General features: G+C 44.9%; 1 protein-coding gene across 12 annotated transcripts in view; it reads left to right on the forward strand.

The window, feature by feature from the left end:
• Window positions 1-13,332, forward strand: part of PTPRT (protein tyrosine phosphatase receptor type T) — a 281,209-nt gene that overhangs the window by 233,224 nt on the left and 34,653 nt on the right. For 4 of the 12 annotated variants that reach the window (XM_083147730.1, XM_083147733.1, XM_083147726.1 and 1 more), the window contains exons 14-16: window positions 2,831-2,887; window positions 3,103-3,238; window positions 10,934-10,963. In XM_083147730.1, the coding sequence (XP_083003856.1) occupies window positions 2,831-2,887; window positions 3,103-3,238; window positions 10,934-10,963 (223 nt within the window). The remainder of the gene's footprint in view (window positions 1-2,830; window positions 2,888-3,102; window positions 3,239-10,933; window positions 10,964-13,332) is intronic. The other 8 variants (XM_083147731.1, XM_083147737.1, XM_083147732.1 and 5 more) reach the window with 5 other exon arrangements.

The raw sequence follows: 13,332 nt of genomic DNA on the forward strand, positions 1-13,332 counted from the left end.
TGATGGCAGTAGGGTGTGGGAGGGTGGGTGCAGCAGGGTGGGTGGGTGCAGGTGGGTGGGTGGGTGCAGTGTTGCAGTAGGGTGGGTGCAGTAGGGAGGGTGACTGCAGTAGGGTGGGTGGGTGACTGCAGGAGGGTGGGTGACTGCAGTAGGGTGGGTGACTGCAGTAGGGTGGGTGACTGCAGTAGGGTGGGAGGGTGGGTGACTGCAGTTTGACTGCAGGAGGGTGGGTGGCTGGGTGACTGCAGGTGAGTTTGACTGCAGGAGGGTGGGTGACTGCAGGAGGGTGGGTTTGACTGCAGGTTGGTGGGTGACTGCGGGTGGGTGACTGCAGGTGGGTGGGTGACTGCAGGAGAATGGGTGGGTGGATGGGTGGGTGACTGCAGGAGGGTGGGTGAGTCTCCGGGTGACTGCAGGAGGGTGGGTGCAGGTGCAGTTGCAGTAGGGAGGGAGGGAGGGAGTACACCTACATAGCCAGCCGCTCACCTCCCCCTGCCAGTGTGCGTCCTGTCCTGTCCCCCGCTCCCCGCTGTGTCCGGGAGACGGAGAGAGACGTGCACTGCTGCTATGTAAAATTCATATCTTCCGCACTGGACCGCTAGCCAATAGGCGCTCGCGGTCCAGCAGCCACCAGTTGATTGGCTGCTGGACCGCAAGCGCCCATTGGCTAGCGGTCCAGCGTGAGAAGTGAATATTACATATCAGCAGTGGACGTCTCTCTCCGTCTACCGGACCCGGACACAGCGGGCAGGGGAGCGGGGGAACGGGCGAGCGGTGGGAACGGGCGAGCGAGCTGGCGGTACAGGTGCCAGCACAGCTCCGGCGCCATGCTAGCTTCTGGCGCCTGGAGCATGTGCTCCACCGGCTCCGCCGTCGCTACGCCTCTGATAGCGAGGCACCGTGGCTGACGCATTGCGAGCGCAGCAAGTGATGCGAGGGGACACGGTGCACTTTAAACTGTGTCCATGTCAAAAAACAGTGAAAAACCCATGTCGACCTTCTGAGTGTCGAACTAGACATTGTCGAACTAATGACCTGTCGAACTAATGACCTTTTGCCCTAGAACCATGTCGACCTTTTCCCATGTTGACCTAGACCCATGTCGACCTTTTCCAATGTCGACCTAATGGTGTTGACCTAATGACTGCAGACCAAATGGCACGGCCACAACGATCATGATCGTGGGCATCGTGAGGAAAGAATCGGGGGCATCGCGGCCATCGCATGCACTAAAAAATCGGGTGCGATGGTACCGACGATTTCCCCATAGGGAACAATGTTAAATGCATCAATTTACCCGCGATGCCCCCGATTTTCCACAGGAATCAATGTTAAATGGCTCAATTGACCCAATTCATCATAGGGAACACTGGTAAATGGGCCAGAAACCCAAAAAACACTACTGAACAGTGAAATGTCCCCCCAAAAGTAGTTTACGCCACCCCACGATCAACGCGAACCCGAAGTGTGGTGAGCGCAGCGAGTCCGCGAGGGGCAGCGGTACGCGTCCTCCGACCTTTTCATACCCCCACTATCCACGTCGGCGTGGAGTTGAGAATAGAATAGTGTGGCGAGCGCAGCGAGCCACCGAGCCCGAAGCGTGGCGAGCGCAGCGAGCCCCGCGAGGGGACGCGGATACCTGTGAAGCCCGCAAAGGGACGCGTTTACCTGTGAAGGTATCCGCGTCCGCTCGCCACGCTTCGGGCTCGGTGGCTCGCTGCGCTCGCCACACTATTCTATTCTCAACTCCACGCCGACGTGGATAGTGGGGGTATGAAAAGGTCGGAGGACGCGTACCGCCGCCCCTCGCGGGCTCGCTTCGGGTTCGCGTTGATCGTGGGGTGGCGTCAACTACTTTTGGGGGGACATTTCACTGTTCAGGGGTGTTTTTTGGGTTTTCTGGCCCATTTACCATTGTTCCCTATGATGATTTGGGTCAATTGAGCCATTTAACATTGATTCCTATGGGAAATCGGGGGCATCGCGAGTAAATTGAGACATTTAACATTGTTTCCTATGGAGAAATCGGGGGCATCGCGTCTGGACCATTTAAGCCTTTTTTAGCCACATACGACGCGACCGACGCGATATTGACTTTTTACAATGCATTTCAATGGGAAAATCGGGGGCATCGCCTCGGTCGCGTCGTATACCACTAAAAATGACACCCGATGCCCGCGATTGTGGCCGTGCTAGGAAACAAGTACAGACCAAATTATCCCAACTCATGTTTTCGTGCCTTAACAACCAATAGAATTTACAAGTGAGACACTCACATTTTTAAAATGCAATGGCTTTTATGTAGATTGATTGTCAAAAAATGACTGCTTGCTCCACACATACTGTATTACATATTTGATTTGACAAAGGCCAAAGACTTCTGCGGTCCAATCACAGTGTAGGACAGTTAAAGTGTTGCTTCTGTTATATGGTTGCTTTTTATTGATATTGCTCCATTATTGGATTGTCAATCGTATTGGATCGATTGTTAATATGCACTGGTAGGTTGACTGACAGGTCCACGAAAAATCTGCATTGTATGATTTTAATGGGGCCACAACAAATGTGTGCAAAGTAAACTAGCGGGAGACCAGTAGTTGAAATAGTCAATATTCCCAGAAATGTGCAGATCACTATGATGCGCATGTAAGTCCTAAAAGTCTCTTTTTCAACCTCCATGTCCCTTTATGGTGTATACTGTACATTAATATTACATTAAGAGGGATTCTGTAAAGTGTCCACTACAAGGCTATGTTTCCCTCCTCCGTTCTGATTATCTTTTCCTCTCCTGCATGTCTGCCAACTGGGATCCCTCCCTTTTGCTTCTTAGCGGTTACTGCCGGCTTTCTGCCCATCACCCGCTACCCCCCAAGCCAGCCAATAACAGGTGACTATATGTCCTTTCCTGGCAACAACTAACATATTCACTTTATCAGTCCAAATGCACTTAGATTCTGCCACTTCTGGAAATTCCCTTGTTCATTTGCAATTGAAACACTTTAACCTCTTTGCTGCCAGAGACCGTTCTGCATGCCAATGTGATAATAGGAAAAGGGCCATATAAATAAACTAAGGCAATATCTCCCCTTTCTTCTCTTAAAGGGGCCTCCACGCAGAATACCAACACGGTGGAGCCGGAGAAACCTACTGACAGTACGGTGCAGACTGCCGGTGTGATTGCAGGAATGCTGATGTTCATTATTATACTCCTTGGGGCCATGATGACCATCAAAAGAAGGTTAGAGGGAGAATGATAGGAGAACCATAACTGAAACTTTATGTAATACTCTGGCAGAGAAGAGGTTAAAACTTTGCTTAGGGCATTTAAATTAAAAGAGCCCTTTAAAGCAGGCATGTCCAACGTTGGCCCTCCAGATGTTTTGAAACTACACATCCCAGCATGCTTTGCCACAGTGTTGCTATTAGAAAATGCTAAAACTATTGCAAAGCATACTGGGATGTGTAGTTTCAAAACATCTGGAGGGCCAACGTTGGACATGCCTGCTTTAAAGCTTAGAATGGAATTTCTCTGTTCTTCATTTACCTACATCTTTTTCATCCTGTCTTGTCCCCAATTACTCTGATTATATGTAACTAACCCCCCCCCCCCTCTCTCTTTCTACATATGTGTATGTTTATGTAGCCTCAGGGTGTGATGTAAAAACCATGTTGTAGACCAGTGTGTGTGCATGAGTTGTGTCCTGTCAGTTATCAGCTTTGCTGAGTACAGTATAATTGCCTCCACAGAGATCCCAATGTTATGATTTTTGCATCATACACAACTGTAACCCCTAACAACAATACAGCAGAATGCAAGGGTCTATGTGTGTACCAGGTCCATTTAAATCATACTGAGTTATCATCCACACTGTCTATACTTCCGGCTGTCTGTAGTGTCTATGTGGATATCTGTTTGTGTTGGCAAATAATGCATGTTTTTGAATGTGTTAGCAAGCAACTATATAATTTGCTTATTGTACAGATGGTAGCAGAACTGGTAGAAATGTTTAGAAATGCTGTCTGAAACCAATATATAAAATATAAATATTGAAAAAATATATAAAAAATAAATATATAGAATATAGAATACAAAGAATAAAACACAGCAGTAGAGGAACTGTCAAAATGGATCATTTACAAAATCAAAAGTGAAGACTGATGTCTATTTTTTTCTGGTGAATGCATCTGAAAGCTGCACACCTAGCAACTGCCCCCCATCTGCACCATCTGGACCTAGGGTTTGTGGATGCACTGGAAAATGTACAACCTGAAAGCAGTAAAAATTCAATATACTAAGTCGACACCCCCATGGCTTTTCTTTTCTCCTAAAATACTTCTCATTTAGGAATTATTGATATTTTAATTAATCATGAAAGGGAGGATAGTGTAATTGTAATTATTTGTGTCATTTTGGTGGATAGAAGTTTATTACATAGGCCTAACAATGGGTATGGATCGTATTGTCGACCCGACTTAAGTTGACAGTCATTAGGTCGACACCGTTGGGTCGACAGGGTGCTAGGTCGACATGGGTGAAGGGTGACAGGTGTCTAGGTCGACATGGGACAAGGTCGACATGGGTTTAGGTCGACAAATGCGTTAGGTCGACATGGGTTAGGTTGACAGGTCACGAGGTCGACATTGGTATATTCACTGTTTTTTTACCCGAATGTCAACACAGTCATCATGAACACGGTTGGTATTCAACCGCAGCCCCTCGCTTCGCTCGGAATGCTTTGGGCACACTATTTTATTCTCCCACCACACCCTAGTGGATGGTAGGGCATGAAATACCGCCTGTCGGCACATGTCAGCTCAAAAAACAGTGAAAAAACCCAAGTCGACCTCGCGACCTGTCGGCCTAACCCATGTCGATCTAACGCATTTGTCGACCTAAACCCATGTCGACCTTGTCCCATGTCGACCTAGACACCTGTCAACCTTCACCCATGTCGACCTAGAACCCTGTCAACCTTGTTGCCTGTCGACCCAACTGTGTCGACCTAATGACTGTCGACCTAAATTGGGTCGACAATACGACCGTATCCCCAATAGCGTAGACGTAAGGTGCAAGATTGGACCCTTTAAAACTTTAGGATTAGATGATATAAGGGTGAAGAAAAGTCATGGTTATTTGCACTCTCCAAAAGAGCAGGGAATTCTCACCCAAACTCACCCTTGTCCATCTCCTTATCTATTCCTGCTCAAATATCAATGTATATGTAGGAATTCCCCTGATCAGCTCACTTCTCCCAATGGATTATTAAAGAGTGCAGGATTGGACTTTCCTAAACAAGATCCATCCTGGGGAGCCAATCCATGTTAAAACAGCTGCACTTGTACATGACATCATGAAAAGCATTTACATACGTGAAATTACAGCAGGGCAATACACTCTGCATGCTTTTTCCCCATTGTGTTCAATGTTTAATGTCATTAGGGGTGTGATGGAAAACTTGTTATGCCTGTGGTACAATCTGACATTCCGTAACAGCGCATTGCATCCATTGTCTACAAACTAACCCCCCCCTAAGATCATTGGTGAGCACAATATGAAAGTGTTGTACACTGAACCAGACATGCAACTATATATCATCATGTTCCTTCCCTGGCATCTTCATCCTTCCCAATTTATCAGCATCTATGTGCGGAACGTACAGTTATTCATAGAGATAAAGGGCGAGATGGATTAAGTTTCAAAAAGTAATATAATGGAGAGTGATAATCAATCAGCCAATCAGCTCCAAATTGTCATTTTTCAAACCCAGCCTGTGACATAGCAGTTTGGAGCTGATTGGCTAGTTGTTTATCACTCTCCATTGTATCACTTTGTGAAGCTTGATACATCTGGCCTTAAAAGCAGTATACCTGAACAACACAGCAAGCAATGGGCCCGAGTCAGGTTTGTATTGTAAATAAGGCAAAAAAGGAAGTGACTTGGTAACCCATGTTGCACTGCAGGTGGGTCAGATGTAACATGTGCAGAGAGATTTCGATTTGGGTAGGGTGTATTCAAACTGAAATCTAAACTGCAGAGTAAAAATAAAGCTGACTATGGGTTACATGCAAAAGCAGCCATTATTTACCATACAAAGAAAAAATATAAATGTATTTACTATACTTGCATGGCCACATGGTTTGTTCCAGATACAAAGTTACTATTTTTTTTTTCCGTTACTTACAAACATTCATCAGACCCTATAAACTAAGCAGGCTTAACTTCTATAACAACAAAAACAACAAAAAGAGTTACAAGCATAGTTGTTAACACTGAATGCAATTCTAGACAAATACACTTACACAGAGCATTGCAGTAATACTATACTCCAAATGACCTACATCAGGGGTTCCCAAACTTTTTTGAATCATGGCACCCTGAAGCAGGCTTGCCTACCCGGGATTCTCCCGAAAATCGTGTCCCCCTCCCAGCCCCCCGAGAAGGTCAGCAATCCTCCCGCATTTGCCAGGCAGCAAATTGTGTCATTCCGCATCATTTTAGCCCCGCCCCCTACTCACGGACCCACAAATCTGGGTGTTTGCATGGATTGGGGGCGGGGCTTTGAGTCATCAGCCCGTCCCACGACCTGGAGATCCGACTGTCCTCTCCGGGCTTCTCCCGGAGAGGCTATTTTAAAAGTCGGCAAGTATGCCCTGCAGCATTAGAATTATTTTGCAACACCCCAACGCGAAAGTTAAATTAATTGTTCTTATATCTCATCCTTAGGATCAGTTATGTCGTAATGGATGGTATTCACCTCTGTTTGTGTACAATTTGACTATTATATTGGACATATATAACTTGAATTGGTCCTGGACCACCAACCCAGGGCACCCTTGCAATTCCTCCAAGGCACCCCCAGGGTGCCACGGCACACAGTTTTGGGAACCACTGACCTACATGATTCAAAGAGACTATTCTGAGCATAAGACAGAACTTCAAAATCTCACTGAAAAAGATATTAGGGTCAATTATGCATGTGCTGACTCTAAGCAGTAAATTTACTAAGATAGGAGTTCTATTAAAGATGGGATGTTGCCCATAGCAACAAATACAATTCTATGTAATATCTTCTAGAATAGGCCTGGCTAACCTTTGGCTCGCCAGCTTTTGTGAAACTGCATGCCCTGCCACAGTTTTGGCATTACTTAATAGCAATACTGTGGGAAGGGTATGCTGGCATGTGTCGTTTCACAACAGCTGGAGAGCTACAGATTGGCCAGTCCTGTTCTAGAAGGTGATAAATAAATAAGTAGAATCAGGTTGGTTGCTATGAGAAACATCCCATCTTCAACCGAACTCCCATCTTAGTAATATTGTATGCAGGTTGCCCGGGATTGTACATGCCACACACTGCCATGGGGTCTGTATTACACTGTGTTTGCATATATAATATAATATGTGCATTTCTTATCCAGTGTATGAGTTGCACTGTGAGTATTTCCATAACTGGATGAATATCAGCATACATATTTGTGTTTGTAAGCATATCCCTGTGTATATCATGCCATCTTTATGTATCACTGTCACTTTGTGTTGTATATAAATAGTATTTTCTTCAGTTAGCCTATAGAAGAGCGAGATGGTTATATATTATGGAGTAGCAGAAGGGGGTGTGTGTGTATACGTGGCATAGAATGTAAATTAGCTGTGTATATTAGTGAGATGTGGTATACTTGGATATATTATGACACAGAGTAGCCAATAAAAGCTAGCTGCCATTTATTAGAAAGATGAGAAAATAGGAAGTTTTGCATATTACAGAGTTGTCAACATTTTAAAGTACTTTCCAGAGGTCCTGTGTATGCTCGATGTGCCTAAGCGCAGAACATACAGTATGGTACAGCACTTTGGGGATCTGGACTATGGGTTCAACATGCATTAGGTCATCATGACAATAGGATGAAGCAAGCAAATGTTAATACAGTAATGGTTGACACATGAAAAAATTCAACATGAGTTATTTACACTTTTTTCTTATTTTTATTTTTTTTTAACTTATATTATTATTATACTAATCAGGGATTCGTCTGCTCACATCTACAAAATGTCACAAAAAAGTGAAAAACTCATGTGGAACTTTTCATGTGTTGACCATTTTGTGTCTTCTTTTTGCTTGTGTTGACCTTTACCCCATGTTGAACCTGTGCATGTCGACCTTTTGCAGTTGACCTGGACGCTTCTGACTTCATTAGGGTTGACCTTATGATCCATACCCCTTCTTTGTATAATATATAGAAGAAAGAAGTTAAATATGATGGATATGTATTTTATGTACAGAGTGTTGTGTACCATATGCTATATAGAGAGGAGCAGAGCAGAAGTTAGCAATATCAGAGGGTCACAATGGACCTCATTGTGGTTGGGGGCAAATCCAGCTGAAGATGTTGATTCTGAGTTGCACACAAAGGGGGCATTCTGGTTCATTCGCTCAGATGTGAATTAGCATCCTTGTGAGGGACCCAGATCCCACCTTGCAAATGGTGGTACGCCGACCCACCATTCCCAAGGCGCGTACGCTCGCACTGGCTGCAAATGGATGTTTTACATAAACATCCATTCTCATGCCACTGGGACCCTCCCACATCTTTCGATGGTCGGTGATAAACCGAAAGATGTGGAAGGTGCATGCATATGTAAGGTTGAGCAACCTTACATATGCCTGTATGCTTGGGGGAAATTGGGTGGGCAGCTGATATACGGTGATGTCAGCTGCCCATTCCCCTGCATGTCCATCAACTCGCCATTAGCATGAGAATGCTCAGAGTTCTCATGGCAATGACCATAAAATGCTGGGCTTTCCCATATGCTAATGGCCAGCCTGCTGCCCCAAGGCCCCCCCCCTGCCCTCCGTTCGCAAGCATGGGTGCGTGCACCCTGATACCAGTTTGGTCACCGTGGACGCACGCACCAATCGCATGCAGAAATGCGCATGTGCAATGCAAAAACATCGGCCCCGTGAACGGACCAGATTAAGGTCCACAGTCACCATAATTGTGAGCAACTATGGCATTGTGCCGCCCCAAAACATTGAAATGCGGATAATTGCCTATGGGCCTGATTCAGACCTGATCGCTCATCTGCAGAAGTTGCAGATAACTGCGAGTTGGTTAGCCACTGCCCAAACAGAGAGAAAACCCATGCTGTGCAAATCGGTGAGTGAATTTTGGAAATATCGCAATCCCGTATCCATACACATTTCACAAACCATTTAAAGATTTTCCCAGTTTGTGCAAATGTTCACAGCTCTGCGATAGAGACGACTGATCAGGGCCGGTGCTGACTTCACACACCATCCGTTATACGCTTTTGAGCACCCCTTTTATTTTAGACACCACTAAAAAAGGCCAGGTGTACACCCCCCAAACACTGACTTCCTGGTCGTCAAATTGCGATGGGATTGCGGTTAGATATTTTTGCTATTTTTGGCTCTGTTTCGGCTCATGTGCACTCCAATCTGTACGCACACTCAGTGTGATAAATGATCGGATTGGGAATTCACACAACAACGATCAACACTGAATCAGGCCCTGTATGCCAAGTTACACACACCTATGCAGCCACACCACCCCTTTCCATACACATATGGAAATCCATGTTGCACACACACAACTCACGTTAACTGCACACTGACTGCACACCACTTGCACTGTCATGCAAGTGGACATGCAACTGAGATGTATCACCCGTAGTTGCTAAGACTACATATCTACACTCAGTTAAGGAGGGTATTCATTGGGTTGACCCTATTTAGGTTGACATGCATTGGGTCAATCACAGTCAAATTGTAACGTGTCCCCTTGCATGGCTTACTGCGCCCGCCATGCTTCAGGCACTATTTTATTCTCCCACCACGCCCTAGTGGATGGTAGGGCATGAAATACCACCTGTCGGCACCTGTTGGCTCAAACAAAATGTGAAAAACTCAAGTCGACCTTTTGACTGTTGACCATCCCAGTGTCTAATGCTTGTGTCGACCTTCCAACCCTGTTGACCTTAGACATGTCGACTTATTTCAGATGTTGACCTAAGCTCTGTCGATCTTTAGTGGTCGACCCAATGCATGTCGACCTAAATAGGGTTGACCCAGTGACCATATGCCGTTAAGGAAGCATACACCGTGCTAACAACCACAAGAGCTAGTCATAAAACTGATGATGTGTAACTCTATAATACCGTTTTCCGACCGCAAATGCAGGGCCACACTGAGACTTTCAAAGGTTCATTACCGGCGCGACCCTGCATTTTGGTATGTTCAGATCACTTCATCAAACCGGCAATATTGCCGGTTCGCTGAAGTCATCTGGGTGCGTGGCGGAGCGTCATGGGGGAGGAGACAGCGCTTAGAGATAGTGCTGCGCAAAGCACGGCCTCCTCCATTGGTGTGAACAGGAAACAGGTCACTCAACCCGATTAACACGGCAAAGAACCGGTAAGAACTCTTCTTTTTTTACCGGTTTGTATTGCCCTGTTGCTACCGGTTTGCGGGACGCAGTAACCCCTTTCACATAGCACCAATTACCTGGTCAAACCGGCAAGAAACCAGCATGAACCCATTAATTATAGGTGCAAAGTGAAAGGATAGCACTGTATTGGTTTACTCCTAAGTGTAAATGAGGACCAGCTGTGTGTATTATAATTAGAGTTAGAACATATGAGAACAACTGACTATAAAACGTTAGCTGTGTACAATATATGTCTTTATGAAGATTTGTCACATGAAGGAAGCTTTGTTTAATAGGCCCAAGTTGTATGCATACATAGTACAGTAGTCACATTCTTTGATTATACATGATTGAGGTAAACTCTTCCACTCCACATCTCAAATGTCACTCTGTCACCCTGGTGAGGTCATGCTGTCACATCTAATTATTCCTCTTTTTCTTTTATTTCTTGTTTTTCGGTCCCCCCATGTGACCGCTCTCCATCCTCTAGAAGAAATGTGTACTCCTATTCATACTATCTGTAAGTACCAGTGGAAACCACATCAACACATTCCCCTGCCTATACCCTGTACTGTCCTTCATATCATGGCCTATTCAATAAAGGAAAACTACACCTACATAAATTACACTTAAACGTAACTGTCCTAATTTACCACAATCTCCCAGAAGAATACTTATAGTACCTAGGTCTAGCATTCATGCATCCTGGCGATAAAGTGGAGATAAAGTAAAATGAGATAAAGCACCAGCCAATGAACTGTGTTTGAAAATGATAGTTGGGAGTGGATTGGCTAGTGCTTTATCTCCTTTTACTTATTGGAGATATTATAAGAAATGGAGGAAGTGAGGCCAATGCCATGCAGGCATGTAGGACCCATACAATAAAAGTACAATAATTGCAGAATTTTGTGTGGAAAGTAGAAATGCAGTTTTAATACTTATGATTTATGGCCAGCCATGCCGGTGATCCTGGGGCTATTTTTATATGGAGACCTGGAGCTGCTGCTCCATCCACCCCATTTTTAATCTGGCTCTGGCTCTATTCCGCTGGCTCTATTCCGCTGGTAGTCTACAGTGTAGTTACAGTTTATGCCAACACAATCTTTTAGCATAAAACAGTGCACTGCGCTCCAACAGGATGCTGTGGTGATAACAAGCTAGCAGCAGTTTGCCTGCACTAGGCACAGGTGAGCTCACCACATCAGGTGAATGTTGAAGCCCCATGTTTCTAATCTTCTGTTATCTGGTTGCTTGAGATATTTCACCCAAAATTAAATTTTCAAGGTGTTACATGGATCAATAGTATTATGCTACACAACAGTAGAAGATGAAAAAGAAGCAGTGAGAATGGATCAGACCTCAGAGTCAGACTGTGACTCTGATGTCACAGTATTTGCAGTATAGATCCACAGGAGAAATACTTAGAGCAAGAGAGAATTAAGGGCCTTATTCTAGTTCACTCTTTCTGACAAAATCCTTCTTAGATGGACAAAACCCTGTGCACTGCAGGGGGGCAGATGCAACATTTGCAGAGAGAATTAGATTTGGGTGAGTTATTTGTTTCTATGCAGGGTAAATACTGGCTGCTTTATTTTTACACTGCAATATAGATCTCACTTTGTAGTAAAACCACACCCAAATCTAATTATATCTGCACAAGTAACATCTGCCCCACCTGCAGTGCACATGGTTTTGTCCATTTAAGAAGGAATTTGTCAGAAAGAGATAACTAGAATAAGGCCCTAAGTCATGGGTTCTCAAACTGCGGCCCTCCAGATGTTGTGGAACTACAAATCCCAGCATGCCTTGCCACAGTTTTGCTATAAGAGAGAGTTAAAACTGTGGCAAGGCATGCTGGGATTTGTAGTTCCACAACATCTGGAGGGCCGCAGTTTGAGGACCCATGCCTAAGTGTAGGTAACAAAATGTTTCTCCAAGTCATGGAAGGCCCCTTACTAAATGCATAGCATTATGATTCTCATTGTACTATAATGATTTAGAATAACGGCATGATTATGTATAGGAACTAGCATTCACACATATACAGTATGTCAGTCGTTTTAGCTTTTATCCAGAGAGAGCCTGCAGCTTCCTTTAAATATATTAGGAAAAAAACATCCACCGCAATCACAGCTTTATCTCATTTATTTTCAGTTCTGTGAGAATATTTTTAAAGCAATTAAAATTTTAAGTTTAATGACTATTTTGAGACTCCGAGAAGCTCACTGACTGTCGCATTCCAAAGACTAAAAACAGAAAGTGTTTGCTTAAAGAAAGTCAAAAACTGACCCTATGTTCATGCCTTTAGTGTCTCCAACTTCTTTCATTCTGACAGCTTGCGCACACACACACACACACAGACATCTAAACTTGCAATTGTTAAAAGTCACTGATTTCCCCCACATAGATGCTAATGGATGTTTTGCGCAAACATCCATTCACATCTTGTGTGTGGGGAGGAAATCATTCGGTGGTCGCCAACCAGATGTTCTACGAGCACCCTGTGTGGGAAGCAGGCGGACAGCTGATGTCAGCTGCCCGCCCCCGGCACCCATATCACAGTCGCATTTACATGGGAATGCCCAGCATTTTCATGTGAACGCCCCCTTGCTGCCGCCCCACGCACCCCGCCTGCACTGCTAGGTGTGAACGGAACGGCGAACACACAAGGGAGCGAGGCAACTAGAATAACTCCCAAAATGAGTGGTGTTCCATCTGTATACACAGGGTCATACAGAGTATGCTATTTTCCCTATCCTAGTGCCCACCTTCCATATCATATAGGTTTATCTTGTTTTTAATTCAACCGCTGCCTTGTCTGGTCAGAATCACACTTTCTAATAAGATCCTTCCTCGTACATAACACCTGCTTTGCAAAATGCTAGGGGC

Source organism: Crinia signifera, chromosome 6, assembly GCF_055691185.1.
Source record: "Crinia signifera chromosome 6, ASM5569118v1, whole genome shotgun sequence".
Lineage (NCBI taxonomy): Eukaryota > Metazoa > Chordata > Amphibia > Anura > Myobatrachidae > Crinia > Crinia signifera.